This window comes from Puma concolor, chromosome C1 (genome assembly GCF_028749965.1).
Source record: "Puma concolor isolate L17-30 chromosome C1, mPumCon1.1.hap2, whole genome shotgun sequence".
In the NCBI taxonomy this organism is placed as follows: domain Eukaryota; kingdom Metazoa; phylum Chordata; class Mammalia; order Carnivora; family Felidae; genus Puma; species Puma concolor.
The window spans coordinates 62415873-62433463 of record NC_141674.1 but is presented as its reverse complement, the minus strand read 5'-3'; the positions used below and the strand labels follow the sequence as shown (position 1 = coordinate 62433463).

The following is a 17591-nucleotide window of genomic DNA, read 5'->3' as shown; positions in this document are numbered from 1 at the left end:
GTAACTACTTTTGCTGCTTCTGTTCTTTGCCTATCAAAAGTATTCTCAACATGATAGCCAACCTACAGCTAACATAATACTCAATGGTGAAAAACTCAATGCTTTTCCTCTCAGATCAGGGATAAGACAAGAATGCCACTCTTGCCACTTTTATTCAACCTAGTATTTATTGGGAGTCCTAGCTAGAGTAATTAGGCAAGATAAGAAATAAAAGGCATCCAAATTGGAAAGGAAGAAGTAAAACTGTCACTATTTATAGATGGCATGATATTACATGTAGATGGCGTGACAGAAAACCCTTGAGACTCCACCAAAAAACTGTTAGAACTGATAAGAAAATCCAGTGACGTTGCAAGATACAAAACCAAATGTACAAAAGTCTGTTACATTTCTATACACTAGTGATGGACTGTCAGAAAGCGAAATTAAGAAAACAAAACCATTTTTACTTATGTTGAAAAGAATAAGACCCTTAGGAATAAATTTGACTAAGGAGGTGAAAGATCTGTACACTGAAAACTATAAGATGTTGATGAAAGAGATTGAAAAATACACAAATAAATGGAAAGATATTCTGTGCTCATGGATTGGACAAATTCATATTGTTAACATGTCCATACTACCTAAAGCAATCTATGGATTCAGTGCAATCCTTACCAAAATTCCAAAGGCGTATTTCCATGAAAATGGAACAAATGATCCTAAAATGTGTATGAAACCACAAAACACTCCAAATAGCCAACACAATCTTGAAAAAGCTGGAGGCCTCATGCTGCCTGATTTCAAACTATATTACAAAGTTAGAGTAACCAACACAGTAGCCAAAATAATCATTTAAAAATGTACTACAGATCAAGTAATATCGCTCATAAAAGACTCCAATTACACTCATCTGATCTGGATAAAAACCTAAACCCTTACATTCATCTGTAAGGCACACATAGCCTGCCCTTAGACTGCCTGACCTTCCCTTCCTACTGTGTTCTTGGTCACGCTGACCTCCTCAGGCCAAGCACACCGGGCTCCCATGGGTTTTTGCTTTCAGTATTCTCTCTATTCTCTCTACCAGAACTGACCAGTGCCTTCACCTCCTCCAGGTCTTTGTTCAAACACTACTTTATCAGAGTTTTCCCTTGTTCACCATATTTAGAACCCCCAAGCCAGTGCTATCTGCTCCCTTTTTCGCTTGATTTATTTCATAGCTCTTATTACCAGACGACTTGATACCCATTTTCATATTTCTTTATTTGTCGTTTATATCTCTTATGGAATGTCTGCCCCATGAGGGCAGGGATTTACTGTTGTCACTACATTATTCCCACTGATGTTAGCAGTGTCCAGACTACAGAAGGCATTCAATATATATTGTTGAACGAATGACAGAATTAATGATTTTATGTTTTATTTACATTTTATTTAATTCACAAACTATGTTATCATATAGAAAGTTTTTTATTATAAAATGTGTTTCATATTCTCCCCCTCCCCAAATCGGTCAGAGAATACATTATAAATAAATAGGCTTTGGGGAATATTATATCCAAATTATGTTAACATTTCATTGGAGGGCTGAAAGAGCATAAAAATAATGGTAGAATTTGACATTTATTAAATAGGGCATTCTATTGAATTTTTACAATATGCTCTATAATGTAAACATTTGTTATTATTTCTATTTCAAACATGAAAAGGCATAAAAGAAAAAAGAAGTAATTTACCTAAGATACTATCATCAGTAAAGAGCAGAACTAATTCAAAGCTAGGTAGAGCTTGTGATCTTAATGCTCCTCCAGACTCCCTTTCTAAGTATGGCATCTAAATCTGTACAGAATAATTTGCTTGTACTTATGTAAGATTCAGTGCCTGAGATTAACTTCTGCACACTAGAAAGAACACTTAACAGAGAGTTAAAAGATGGTGAGGTTAAATACTGAAGGGCTATGCGACTTTAGATAGTTGATTAACCATTCCGAACTTCAGGTTTTCAGCCTCAAATTGAGTTGCAGAGTTAAAAGAATTAAATAAGATAATGTATGAGCAAAAAAAAAAAAAAAAAAAAAAATTACGAAGTAATTTAATTCTTAAGTAATCTGTACTAATGTGTGTGCCGTGGATATGAGGTCTCTAAATTTATGGCCAAATGCTTTAAAAGTTTGGTTTAAATTATACACAAATTAAGAATTCTAGCTATTTATCTGGCATCTTGTGAGAACCCAAGGTGCTCATTAAATAGCAAAAATCACCCAAATGGCTCCTGAGCTGACTATACTGAAAGCACGGATAATAAATACCAACATCATGATGTGCCTGCTCTCTCCTTTCAGGTGGATGGCTCATACTCTTCGCCATGATGCTGCAGGTGGTGGAGGCCTGCCCTGCGTCATGTGTGGTGTGCGCCAAAGATGTGACCCTCTGTCACCAGCTCACCTATATAGTAGGTAATAAAGCCAATAACTCTTAAAAGAAAGTGTTAAGTGTATCTGGCAAATCCGTTGCCATGGCTTTCATTACACCGAGTGCTCTCTGGGCCCAGCCTGAAAGAGGTAAATGTTTAAAGAGCAAGCTTTTCACAGTGACTGAAGACTGATACTATTATTTTATTTTTCCTATTCCTGGTGGTCTCAACCAAAGCTATGTTAAGACCTGCAGAGGCAACTGAAATATTCTGCTATTACAAAAGAATACTACCATTTCATGCAGCTACATACTTTTTTCTAAGAAAAGAAAAAAAAAGCAAGCCACTTTAATTATATTTTTGTCCACACTTTATGCATATGTGAACCCTACCACTGGCTGAAAAAAATATCAATGAATTAGAAACCTGAACTACAATTGCTCAACATTAGTAAGATTAAGTGATGTACCAGCAAAACAGATTATTATCAAAGTGCATCTAATTTTGAAAGTCTAGTCTTTTTTTATTGGTGGTAAATGAGCTGTAGAAATGCTAACAAGATACACTGCCTGTATTCATTACATATTGCTTGCTTAAGTCAACAATTTAATAAGACACCTTATTAACAAATTTGAGGAGAATGTGATTTACATTCTGATATCCAAGACGAGATAAACAAGCTATAAGTTCTTCCAATGGAAAAATTTCAGAAACAAGTCCGAGTTAAGATGGAGCAAATGAAGCTGATTTTTTTTTTCATTTTGAAAATCCTATGACTCTATGAGAATTAAGAGATAGAAGTTATCGTCATCCCTGACAGGAGAGAGACAGTTTCAAGGGTAGTTTGTTGTACACGGCTTCCAATTAGTATCAAAAACACTTAAACACTAAAATCCTACCCTCTCAAATAGATTTCCTGACTTCACTCCTTCCCCCTGCCCCAGCCCCCCCATCGGAGATAGCTGATGTCGGTAAGAAACAAATATTCCTCATCTACCTTGTCGCACCTCTCTATCTTCCTTCTCATTTACAGTACATCACATTTGTGAAGTTAAATTTCATAAACACAGAGCAGTAAATGGATGACCTGTGGGTGGAGCGTCTGTCTAGTCCTAGACAAGAAGTAATTGACAGAATCAATAGCCTGCTCCCTCAGACTCGATAAATCCCTAGAGAACTGGGGATCCATAAAAATGAAACTCCCTCAACCCATATCAAAAACAATATTGAGAGAAACAAAATGCTAAACTGGCCAGAATTAATAGAATTCAAATAATCAGTGATAATACTATAAAGGAAAAAAAAAAAAAAACACCATGACTTAAGCTTGCAGGTGCTGTAGAGATGGGAACAATTCTTCCAAGAGAAGGCACTGTGAAAATTCTTTGTTTTTTTTACATTTTTTTAACTCTTTGTTTCAGCAATGCAAGTCTGAATTCCATAAGGGAATTGTGATTTGCTTCCCCCATGGTTGATTGTTCAAATATCACCTGTAGACCTCCCAGGGACAATGGTCTCTTCCATCTTTATGACACTGTCATTTGCAGTCAAAACAATTTTAGCATGATAAAGATGTGTTACAATAACTCCTGATTATAATACATCTTTATTGAGTTAAAATGCTTTGATTTCTAATGACAGAGCAGTGATGGCTCTGAGGTGATTATGGTGAAGGGATTTAACAGTCGGAAGCCCTGAGTACCACCTGCCATCACATGATATACTTCATTGGAGGGAACAGATATTAGGGAGGAGGCCAAGATGGCCCAGACTATAATGAGAACCCCACTGACAGATCCTCAGGTCATCCGGAGAGAATATGGATCCTTACCAAGTTGCCAACTTTTAACCTGGAGCTAAAAAGCAGAAACCAACCCTCCTTTTCACTCCTCCCATCCAACCTATACCTTTAAGTTTGAAAGAAAAGGTGACTGCTTTCACAGCATCAATATACACTGATGGTGGGAAATGGGTTAGGAAGCTCAGACCCAGGCATGGCTCTTGGGGGAATCTGCTTGGGGCCAACAGGGCTGGAGCAGGTCACTGCACAGCCTCACAGAGGAGAAGCCTATAAAGCCACCTTCAAAAAAAATCAGTGGTGATAATTCTAAACAGTGAATTAACTTCGACATGGAAAGGAACAGATGGGTTTATGTTTCTCAAATAAACATGTCATAGAAACAAAGAATATAAAAATCCATCATTCTGATAAAGAGCCAGCTTCCCTTTAAACTGAGAAATCAGAGAATTATTTTCATTTTGTTTATTGTTCTTACCCAGGTGATAAGATTGCTCAGAGGGCATCGATTGTCTCAGCTCTCCACTGTACTCTCCTCTCACTTGTGTGTGCCTTGTTTCTGGTGTGTGCTTTTCTTCCCCACAGCAGCCCCTGTGACCACGAGGGTTTTAATCATCACTGATGGATACCTCTCCACTATAGACAGCACAAACTTGTCTCTCTTGTTTAATCTTGCCTTGCTCTCCTTGAGCAGAAATGGCATCGAGGATGTTCGGGAAGATGCCCTGCATGGTCTCTCAAAGTTGCGGACATTGTTGCTGGAGCACAACCGCATATCCAGCTCTTCGCTTACTGATCACACCTTCAGCAGGCTTCTCAGTCTGCAGGTTCTGGTGCTTAGCAATAACGCTCTCCGCACCCTGCAAGGGTCCTGGTTCCGAAACACCAAGGGCCTGACCCGGCTCCAACTGGATGGGAATCAGATCACTAATCTGACAGACAGTTCTTTTGGAGGCACAAAGCTCCACAGTCTCAGGCATCTGGATTTATCTAACAATTTTATTTCCTACATTGGGAAAGATGCCTTCCAGCCCTTGCCTCAACTACAGGAAGTGGACCTTTCTCGAAATAGGTTGGCCCACATGCCAGATGTTTTCACTCCACTGAAGCAGTTGATCCTTCTGAGTTTAGATAAGAACCAGTGGAGCTGCTCTTGTGATCTCTACCCTCTTGCCCGGTTTTTAAGAAACTACGTTAAGTCTTCTGCTCACATGCTCAGGAATGCCAAGGACCTAAATTGTCAGCCGTCTGACACAGCAGTGGCCGTTGCAAAGAGTGTGCTAAAGCTGTCTGAGACCAACTGTGATTCCAAGGTTTCCAACTTGACTCTGGTTCTAAAGGACAGAAGTTCCCTCCTCCCAGGGCAGGATGTGGCCCTGCTGACTGTCCTTGGCTTTGCAGGTATGCCACGGAGAAATGTGTCCAACTCTTCTCCATATTCTTAAAATACACTGAATGATGCCAATCCTGGGCAATTGGGGAAATTTTCCAGGGCTTTGGAAGGGAGAGGTTGTCACTGAATGTGGGAGGATAGTGATTAACTTGGCACAGGTTGTTAGAATTTCCTGTTGCAGAGAAGCTAACAGAAGAAAGGGGCTTGGACCAGATTTCAAGGGCTAGGTCTTGGTATAACTACCCCTGTAATACTGAGTCTATTACCTTGCTATTTAGACTTCAGTTATCTTGTCTAGTGTGGGAATAGTATCTATATTTCATCCATCATCCATCTGCCATGAACTACTGGTACATTCATTAAAATGCTAGGAATGGGGATTAAAAAGTGATGAGACATGGTCTCTTTCCTCAAGGCACTCACATACATGTGTATGCCTCCCCATGGGATAGTAAGAATTGGTGGGCTTAACCATGTGCACGAGAACGTGCTATTAGGACAATCACATGCAATCCTGCTCTATAATGGTTGTACAGCACAATGATTAAGTACACGAGCTCTGCAATTAGATTGCCCAAGATTGAATCCTGGCTCCCCTCTTACTTGCTATGTGACCTTGGGCATGTTATTTAGCCTCTCTCTGCCTTGATTTCCTCCTATTTGGGGGTTCTGAATTCTTACAAGATTTCTGTTTGTCTAACTCATTCCTAAACTTGGCGCATACCTCCCCAGATTGACTAAGCAGAAGATAATTTTCAACTCTATTATTTTGCTGTGGTAGTTTAAGCATTTCTTTAACTATGCATCAGCTATTGTTACCTTTCACTGGATGAATGATATAAAGTGGTACTTAGTGTCATTAGTCAAAGATCAAATACACATGAGATTTCTTGAGTCATCTACCTGGAATGTGTATTTTCCCCCTATGCTTGTAGTTCGTGGTGAAATCCTTAGCACTTGTAGGTAACCATGGCGAGGAGTGGTGGGTAGGGTGGGGTGGGGTGGGAGGTGGTTCCTCAAAGCTAGAAGACCAGAGGCTGGGCAAATTACATCCAGGACTGAAATGAAGGTTTTGAATATGTGCTATATATAATTATTCTATAGTAGGTTTCCAGTGAAATCTGAACATCATATTTTCAACTCCTCCTGAGAGTTACACTTTTAATCAGAATAGATGGAAACCAGAGTCAGGTCTAAACAATGAACTACCATCAGCAATAATCAAACTCACTTGGAAGTGAATTTAATCCTCTCAGAAAGATAAATTGTTTTAAAAACTGTGTAACCATGTCAGTAATTATAAGTGTTAAGAAATAATTTACCATAAAAGACAAAAGTAACAGGGCAGGGAGTTTTACCCTAAATGTCCGAGAATGCTAGAGTTCAAAGACTAGTTCTAGGGAATAATTAATACATATTTTGATAAGAACATACACAGATGCAAAATGTTGTGGGGCTCAAATAGATTTGGGTAATGCTGGACTAAACAAAGTGAAACCGGCTTCTTTACTGCAGTGTTTTCCTCATTGCCTTTCATTTTCTAATAAGCATTATGAACCCCAAAGTTCATACAATGTGGGGCACTTCTCAAATTCATTTAACCATTAACTCTTTTTTCACAGAGGATTTCATTACATTAGTGTTTTGTAGGGCATCATTTTGGAAATATTACAATAGAGATTTTCAGTATCTTCTAGGTATTTTTATATCTATTTTCGGAAAAGATTTTACTAACAACTTATGTTAGTGTAGAGATGGATATAAATTCTGGAAGGTTCAAAGGTTAGTCAAAATAATAGGAAGCTTATAATAGGAAGCATGGGTAAATTCTTATAGTTATGAATACACACATGTTAAGTTTTAAAGTGTGAAAGTATCTTAATGCATCTTTCACTGAGTAATTGTTACAGATGCTGTTTTGAGAAGGTGTTTGTCTTTTAAAAAACTCTGATTTTGTACAATTTATTCTATTAAGACTCTACTCCTTTTGAAGTAAAAGTGTAGTCAATAATCTATATCTGTAGATTATGGGGTAAAAGACTTAGAACTATAATTTGACCTCTGATTTCCCTTTCCTTCTTTGGCTACAGTAAATCATTACAATTCCAGGGAATATAATCATATTCAGTGAATTTAAAACTATTAAGTGATTATTTGGCATCAAATGCTAACATCTTAACACTTCCTACTCTGAATTGGTGGGTGAAAAGAGAAAGATTTCATGAAGCTCTAACATTTCCAATGAGAACTTATTAAATTTGTTTTTTGTTGTTATTGTTGTTTTTCCAACTCAGAAAGATTGTTAGAACAACCTCTTAAAAATAGCAACAATGCCCATGGCAATGAAAATTCAACCATCTCCTTAATAGCACGTTCAGCCTGCATACAAGCTTCATTTGCTGCTTTCTGCTCCCTGCACTAATAGAAAGTGACCATACCTGAGTGGTAAGTTGATACAGACATACTTCTAGCATCAACAGCAGGAGAGTGAGTGGTTCCTTGCCATTTAGACACAATTAGAGGAGAAATTTACCCTATAATCAGATTATGCCTACTCTCATTTCAATGGCTGATCATGTGTTTAAAAAATTTTATGTCTTTATTTCCTTTATTATTTGGTTTAGTAACTGCACCAGCCATACAAAGTATTCTCTTAATGATTTTACTTTTTGGACTTTTTAATCCTTCTCCCCTCCCCCAACCATTAAGTGTTCTAGGACCTAATAGGGCAATATCAAACCTAAACAATAGAAGCAACAATCATAACCATGAATCATGATGATAATTCACTGAACCTTACTTTAATCAAAGCACTGCATTAAATATGTCACATATATTACCTCACTTAATTTCTGAGTGGTAATAATCATCCCTGTTTGACAGAGGTGGAAAAATAAGGCTCAGAGAGGTTAGAAAACTTGCCCAAGGGAGGGTGCCTGGATGGCTCAATTGGTTTAGCATCTGACTCTTAGTTTCCCCTCAGGTCATGATCTCATGGCTCATGAGTTCCAGCCCTGCATCGGGCTCTGTGCTGACAGCATGGAGCCTGCTTGGGATTCTGTCTGTATCCCTCTCTCTCTGCCCCTTTTGCTCTTTCTCTCTTTCTCAAAATAAATAAATAAATACCCTCTTTCTTTTTCTTTCTTTCTTTCTTTCTTTCTTTCTTTCTTTCTTTCTTTTTCTTTCTTTCTTTTTTTTAAAAGAAAACTTGCCCAAGGGAAGTGTCAGAAAAAGCTTTGAATCCTGACTTTTCTTACCCCATGTAAGAGATATAGAGTGTTTCCAAAATTTTCGTATTTTCATATATTTTTAATATTTTAAAGCTGAAACTGTTGTTTGGAATAACCCTAGCTCTAGGATCTGGCAATAAAAACATTCTGGTATACATTTTGCTACTACTTTTAAAAAATGTTGAGTCTTCAATAGATATTAAATTATTTCAAACTGTGACAGCACTAAGAATATACTGTTGTCAACTAAATTAAAATGAGGCTTATAAGACTTCAAGATCTCGTAAACTATCCAAAGGTTGAAGTTTTGTATCAGCGGCTGCTGTTCTCTTTGGAATCTTCATCCTTAACAGAACAAGGAAGCGACCATGCCTGACACTTTCCCTTTTCTTTCAAGTTCAAAAAATAACATCATATTTTCATTAAAGTTGCCTGCAGTGGAGGGAACCAGGCATGGTGCAGTCAATTGAAAAGTCTAAAATGCTGACATCATCTCTTTCACTGTTCTCATTTCCAGTGTCAGGAAACTGTGTTCTCTAGGGGAAATGACTTGCCTGAGGTCACACGGCAATTTATGGTCAGAGCTAGACTTAGAAGACAGAGCTCCTAGCTCAGTTGATAGTGATGCCATGTCTTCCCAATCACCATTTGTAACATTAGACCACTCAGTGCATTTCATTATTAGAACTCATAAACAGAATCCCTTCTGTTTATTTAAGAATATTCAATAAACATTTCTGGAGTGCCTGTGCTAGAGTTAAGGGTACTGGAGATACAGAGTGAACAAGACTGAAAAGGTCCATTTCCTCATAGTGCTTAATTCTAGCGGCGCGGGGCGGGGGGGGGGGGGGCAGGGGAGAGACAGACAGTGAACAAGCAAGCAAGTGAACCCAATAATTTTATACTGTTATAAGTGCTGAGAAAAAAAGGAAATCACTGTGACAGAGAGGGAGTTGGGTATAACTCAGAGACTTTGGTTTGAACATCTAGGTGGTTGAGCATGCCGTTTGTCAAGATGGGAAACAGGGATGTCTAAACAGGTTAGACTCTGCACGTGAGTTTGAGAAACACTGCCCTTTATAATTTTATTCAGAGAATAAACTATATTATTTAGAGAATAAACTTATTCAGAGAATAAGCTACACATACAAAGAACATGAAAGAATAGTACCAGACAGTCTGAGATTAGATGTCAGTCATTTTATTGTGGGAGTTCATAGAAGGGAATGATCTTTACAAGATGGAAAAAACAGCAAACATATCAAGAAATTTTGAGGTATTGATTCAGTTTTTAAAAGATAAATAAATTTCAAATAAGCAGAGATAGGAGAAAGTATTGCAGGCATCACTAAGGGTGTGCACAAAGGCTCAGAAGTACCTTAAGACTAATGAAGAGTTTGAAACACAGTGTTTTAATAACGAAAAATGAAAAAGTAGGCAAGGGAGGGAGGTTATGGCTAGACTGCAGGGAATGTTCTATGGGAATTTCCAGGTACGTACTAAATATAGTCTATTTTTATTCACTATGGGATTAAGAAATAGAAAATTTGGTTTCCTATAGGCAGAAAAAGAACTTTAATGCAAGAATTATTTTATCTTGGATGAATCTCAGTCCATGAAAAAAACCCTTTTTTTTCTACCAAAGATATTCCAGATGACACTTTTTTCTTAAAATTTTTAATAGAGACAAAGAAAGATCCAAATTAACAAACAGAACAATGTTGAATAAACAGCCTCTGTCTGGACTGACATTTTTCTACATGGTGATAGACTGCCCACCTATTCTGATGCCCTTTAAACCATTAACCTTGATATTTGTGGATTTCACATTTGGTGATTTATACGTTTCTTCCTATGATGTTATCTTTTAATGGTCTCTCTATTTGTCACAGGAGCTGTTGGTCTCACTTGCCTAGGTTTAGTTGTATTTAACTGGAAACTCCAACAAGGCAAAGCAAATGAGCACACATCAGAAAACCTTTGTTGCAGAACCTTCGATGAATCCCTGTGTGCTCATGAGGCAAGAAATTACCACACTAAGGGATACTGTAACTGCCACTTAACTCAGGAAAACGAGATAAAGGTCATGTCCATTGTGGGGTCCAGAAAGGAAATGCCGCTTTTACAGGAAAACAGCCATCAAGCAGCACTGGCCTCTGAGTCCACAGCCCTTGACAGATCATTTAGAAACCTGAAAGGGAAAGACCATGGGGCAGACAGCACTTTCTTCTGCTTTGGTGGCAGATTGCTGCAGTCAGGATGCTCACAGCCTCCTGGGAATGTGGCAGCTTTTAATGAAGCCAGCTTACTTACAAGATACTGTCCAAAGAGAGTTAAAAATCTAAGGAATCATGAGTTGGGGGAAGTCCAACCTCAAAGTCTGCCACAGCATGTAACAAGAACAATAGGTGAGTTGTCTTGTTTTAGAAAATCCCACTCTGTTTAAATTTCTCTGAAAGAGGTAATCTCCTTTAATTTTCTCAATAGAAGAATGCCATAAAAATCATTGTGTAGCACCAGTCTATCCTTCTTATAAACATACTGGACCCCTCTGGGTGTGGTGTGGGTGTGGATTGGGGGTGACGTGTAGATGAGGACCCTCCACCCCCCGCCCAGGACTGAGAGTAAGTATATATTGTGCCTTTTGGAAAGTGAATTTTCTGATCCAATGCCTAACAGTGTTTTGGTTTTTATTTTTGTTTTTGTTTTTTTTTGTTAAGAAAAGAAGCCTTTTAAATAGCAATATACTGTTAAGATTTATGAGAGGCTGAGTATTGGCTTCTATTCCAACATCCTTCGAGCTCTAATGCCAATTCTGCAGTAAGCAACCTTCTCAGAGCATGACATGTTAGAAGAATGAGCCTTCTAATGCTAGTGATTCATTTCAGGAATGATGTCAAGACACACACTTTGCTTGCTGAGCTGTCAGGGATGATAACTTCCCAGTCCAGGGAAAGTCAGGACTTAATTCATCGTCCCATGTTGGGAGCCAAGTGAATCTGGCCATGACATCTACCCACCGTACATGGGCAATGTCAATATTTAGGTGGAGGCAATGAATTAAATGTCTTCCTTTTCCTTCCTGAATAGTAAGGTAATGCTTTCAGGATCAGCAGTGAAACTTTGACAGTTTCTCTGTAAAGAGGTTCCTGTCATTTATGTGAATTGGTTTACAACAAGCAGGGCTTTCTCTCAAATATGAATGGCAGAGGTGCTGCACCAAGAAATTCGCACCATGAGGATATGGCCTTAAGGATGGATTTGGGGACAATTGGAAAAGAATGAACCCGTATGCTGTCTCAGATGTGGCATAAGGCAGGATGTGAATTTATTCCATTGTATTCCCCAGACTCCAGTTCTTACTAGTTTCTGGGGACTGATTATTTGATTCAAGAGAGGAATAGCCAAGGGGGGAAAAAAAGCAAAAAAAAACAAAACCAAAAACAAAATCCCAACAACAAAACATCTGCCATAGAAACCAGATCAGATTGGCTTTATTTTATAAAGAAATAAGTACTTACCCTTTCAACAGAGTCACACCTTAGACAGATGGTTAGCTTTGTCCAATGCCTTAACTTTTCTATGGGAAACTCTTATACTGAAGGGAATGCTGTCTCTTAACCATTTAAAACCCAGTCCCTTGTTTCACACAGAGAACACATTTGTTTGTCAAATCAATATATTTACTTTTAAGAAAGACTTGAAATTCTGCTACTTACCAGGCAGATGGAGATAGAGAAGACAGGTATTTGAGGAAAAAACAACCAAGACCACAAAAGAAGTCAGTAAGAGGCAATGTCACTCTGATTATGTCTTCAAACTTGGGGACACAGAACCATAGTATTTCAGGAGTAAGGGAGACTTTAGAGACTATGTAGTACAAAAGTTCCTAATATTTATCTTTGAGTCACAGAACTCTCTTAGAATCTGATAAAGGCTAAAATTCTTTCCCTAGAATAATTTTACACCCACATATAATTCTCATCTAAGTCTTGTCTCTTGATACCCATTGAGTAAATAGCTTCTCCAAGGTCACGCAGAAAATTGAAGGCAAATCTTCAAGTTAGATGCTAATGTGAAGCTTAGTTCACCCCTTCCTTTCTATTGCTGAACAGAAATACTTCTTTCTTCCTCTTGGTAAAACAATTTCAGAAGACAAGAGACAGTACGCTTATAAGATGTAATTTTAAGTCTAATATGCATTGGGTTAAGAGAATAGGGTTTGGTGTCAGACAGACTTGGGTCAAGTTCTGCCCATATCATTAGTGGACATGTGATGAGGGGAAATGTTTCACCTCTTTAGGCTTATTTCTTCACCTTAAAAGTGATAGGATGATAGGACTTGTCCAGTGGATCACATCTTCTGTGAATATTAAATGAGATAATGAAGGTATAATACTTAGCACAATGCCTGGCTCTTAGTAGATGCTTAATTAATGGTAAATATTTCTATTACTTTTGTCATTAATATTATTTAACATGTATCATTAATATTATGCTAACATGTACAATTTAAAACTCACAGAGATTTCCGCAATAAAGATAAGGCCATATTCCAAAATACTCATTCATTTAACAAATATTTAATTAATACTATATATTTTTTAAAAGTTTATTTTTGAGAGAGGAAGAGCACACCTGTGCACATGTGCATGGGGGAGGGGCAGAGAGAGAGGGAGAGACAGGATCCCAACCAAGCTCCTTGCTGTCAGCACAGAGCCTGACTCAAGGCTCAATCTCATGGACCATGAGATCATGAGCTGAGCCAAAATGAAGAGTCAGATGCTTACCCAACCGAGCCTCCCAGACACCCCTTAATTAATACCATATTATGTGATGGGAAATAAGGCAGATATGGTCTCTGCTTTGTAGCCAATAGTATCATAACTATTTTGTTGTTGTTGCTAAGGTTATTCTATCTTTGAAATCTGAACATTATTCAATACAGTATCATGTTCTTCCTAATATTTAGTTCCAACTGGGAAATTAATGCAGAAAAAAATTATGCTGGCCATGTGAAAAGAGTTTAGCTATTATTCATTTTTTAAAGCTGACATAACCAACAACTAATGTAAAAACATACAACTATGAATGTTTTCATTTCTAATTCTGCAACTTTTAGGTCAGCATTGCAACTGATTAAAATGTGGCCATAAAGAGTAGCCTTGGAAACACACTAAACTACCCAAAGTCTTTTGTGAGTTTGGTTAAAAATCAGGAAATATTCAAGAATTGCCATAATCAGAGGAATCATTTTTGCACCTTTCATAAGGTTTCTAAGCATCTGTTTGGTTGGGGTAATAAAACTCTGCTCAGTGCAAAATTTCTGCATTTATTGTTCAGCAGATATCAACAGTGACACATTTAGTAGAAGATATGCAACATCCGGTTCAGCCTTGGCAAGAGAAAATCTTGAAAAGCATTTAACAAATGAATCATGGCAGCCTCCAATAGAAAAAAAAGACAATGGCTTACAACCTCACAGGCAGAGACATTTTATTACAGGCTCATCATCCAAGCCTTGTGAGCCTGAGGAACATTGTGTACAAAAGGTCTTACAAAAACATAGATCAAAATATGATGATCCTTGTGGACTGTTAAAACAGAGCAGGACTAGGTATTTTCAGCCGAAAAATTCTCTTATCTGTAAATATGTACCCTGTGATCAATTTCAAGATTATGTGAAAGAAAAGAAGCCAAATCGTAAAGAACATTCAAAGGCTAAGAAAGAGCAATTCCAAATTAACAGTGCAATAGAAAAATTCCTTATGAGTGAGGACAACATGGAGTTATCAAGGTTGTCAACAAAAATCAAGAAAACATATTCCCCAAAGAGGGTTAGCTTCTGTAGTCCTGATTTAGTATCCAAAACATCAACCCATTGGAAACAGCAGAAAAGTCAAAGTAGCCACCTGACCAACTTGGATCTTAAAAAATGTGTCAATCTTCAGGAGGGAAACAAGGGAGGAAAATGGCTTACTGATCCACAGATTCTGAAAAAGAAGAGAACCAATCAAACTGACCTCAAAGGGAAAATTAAAAAACAAACTTCAAGGATAAAATTAAATTTACACCCTTTTAGAAAAGTCAAAGTCCATCCAGAAAAATCCTTGCCAGAACTCCCAAGGAAATGGAAACACATATTGTTACCACCGAATAAATTATCTAAAGCTTCTCAGAAAGAAGCCAGTATAAACCTTGTGTCCTCTGCAGAATTTTCCCAACAGCCAGAGAGTAACAACTATGTTAGACTCATTTCAAAGAGTGTGCCTCTCAAACATGCTCCAAAGCAGACCCCACATTACAAAAAAAACACTAAAAAGACTCCTCTGCTCAGTGCTAATGACTTACCTCTAGTCAACCAGAGCTCTACAGAAGTCAACTGTCACCCTACTGGCCTCATTCTTGCTAGCAGCCTGTCAACATTGCCTCAGCCCACATCCATCAAAGCTGAACACAGGCATTCAAGCTCTCAGTTCTCAACTGAGCAAATGGAAGGTGCAACTCCCCTTGCATTGGATGTTCCTGGGTACTTACTAGCTACCTGGGAAAGTACAGGAAATGAGGTTTTACCACCCAGCAGTACCAGGGAGACAACTGACCAAGAGGCAACAGAGCCCACCCAGCACATGGAGCAGGACAAACCAAAGACCACTGAGCCAAATCAGCTTTCTTTGTCTCTGGGGAATCAAACACAACTTGTAGGTGTCCACAAGACTGACACCTATAAGGAACATACTTTAGATCAAAATCAAACTTTAAAACATGTAGAGCAACACTCAAGTCATAAACAACTTAGAAATGAAGAAAAAACATTAATGACAAAACCAAAACTATCACATCAAATTGTGGAAAGTTGTATTACGGATGAGGGAAATGATGTAGGAAAAAAACTTTTTCAAACAGAAACTTATGATTCCTCTCTCATTCCCTCTGAGACACAAGCCAAGGGTGACCTAACAATGATGAAGACAAATTCTATTCCCTACCAAAATAGAACAGAGACTCCCAAAGATATCAGTACTTCTCTCAGTACTCAAGCCATTTGGAATCTAACCAATAGTGGCAAAAAAGAAATTGACAGCACAAATGCATTACCTAGAGATGATGGCACTGAAGCACTACAGATAAAAATATTAGAAAAAGAAGAGAATAAAATGCTCGATGAAAGTGAGGCAAATTCTAGCACATTAGTTAGGACTTCACAGATGACCTTAAAAGGCAGCAGAAAGGAAATGCAGCAAACTTGGGGAAATGGAAAAAGTGAAAAAAACATGTTGTATGATTCAAGTTCTGTTGAGGCTACCATTACGGCTAAGGATTTGAGTATCACGTGTTCCCCTGAAATTGAAAATAGACCTTCTTGTAGTGAAATTAACACTAATATGCAAGATTTGGGAGCCATTCAAACTATTCAACCAGATAAAGATAACAACACACATGAAGAAGGTATAGTAAGAGTGGAGATACATGAGGTGCTTTCCTCCTTATCAGAGTTAAAAGACGCTAGTTTTGAGACAAAAACTAAGGTGCCTCTAATTCCTAGAAGAATAACTGAAGCTGAAAACTCTGCTTCAAAACCTACACTGTATCCACCATCTGCTGATTATGTTAATACATCACCTTTAGAGGCAGAACTCAACTAATGATCATTTTCTACGTTACCTTTCTTCAAAAGGACACACAAACACCCCCTAGCCTTTGCATACATTCCCAATGCATTATTTTGGAGGAAAAAATCCTCAGTACCTCATTGTTATCAATGAAATAAAAGTACTACTGAATATAATGCAAAAATCAAAGATGGAGCCACAAGATATGTTTGACACAATTAATTGAGTTTGCTTCTCTAAGGAACAGAAAAATGGGAAAGAAAAGTTTTGTCTAGTCCTGGAAAAGAAGACAAACATAAAAAAAAAAGCCTTAAGCAAATGAAAGATTAAATAAGAAAAAAGTACTTGAACAGTTTACACTTGATGTTTATTTTATGGAAATTACTGTACACATCTCAATTAGTGGTATTACAATATTGCTTTCTACACAGATGATTATATATTCATATTTGTGCCTGATCTGTTTTCCTAATTATGGTATGAAAATAAAAATTGAGCTTTGTTTGTTAACTGTAGTCTAGCTGATATGCATATTGGTATATTTCAACCATTTGCAACTGTTCTGTTGACAATTATCCTAGATCTTAAGTAGAGTTTTTAAAACCTGTTATTTCAATAAGAGAAAAAAATTAAGGATTTCCAGGGGTAGTAGGCTTGTTCTGTAAAACCTGTAAAATCCTCTAAATCCACTAGGTGGGGATCTCAGCTTCAATCATTTTAGAAGAACAACTGGGGCTTCAAGATCAACACAATGGATCCTGAACAAAAGGAATTTTAACAAGCCTTATTGCCAATTATTATTAAGATTTTGAAAACTAAATAACCCATTAGTGTATAAGCTTTCAAGGTTTGATCTCTTGAGTTTAGCATGTCACAATTTTTTGGTGTGAGTACTCCTTGTGCACAGAAATTAAATGTTCTTATAAATATTAGATTTAAAAGTAATAGCAGAATAAGCCTCTCTCATTCAAAGCCAGAGTTATTGGAAAGATAGAGGTATACTGAAACCATTTTATTTTTGATATCCCAGTAAAACATTCAAAGCATACCTTCATGGTATACAATATTACCCTATTTTATATTTCCTAGTGGGGGGAAAAAGGTTGTACTTTCTCTGCTCCTATCTATATATAATATATTTTTATATTTTTATATCTTTATA

The 17591-nt window shown here is 37.5% G+C and overlaps 2 protein-coding genes across 4 annotated transcripts in view; one reads left to right on the top strand and one right to left on the bottom strand.

Moving 5' to 3' along the window:
* TNNI3K (TNNI3 interacting kinase) overlaps window positions 1-17591 on the bottom strand; it is a 293732-nt gene that overhangs the window by 63191 nt on the left and 212950 nt on the right. The window lies entirely within an intron of this gene.
* LRRC53 (leucine rich repeat containing 53) lies at window positions 2351-16505 on the top strand. Its single transcript, XM_025935309.2, has 4 exons — window positions 2351-2438; window positions 4779-5594; window positions 10709-11224; window positions 14163-16505. The coding sequence occupies exons 1-4, from the start codon at window positions 2351-2353 to the stop codon at window positions 16460-16462; spliced, it is 3720 nt and encodes a 1239-aa protein (XP_025791094.1). The 3' UTR covers window positions 16463-16505.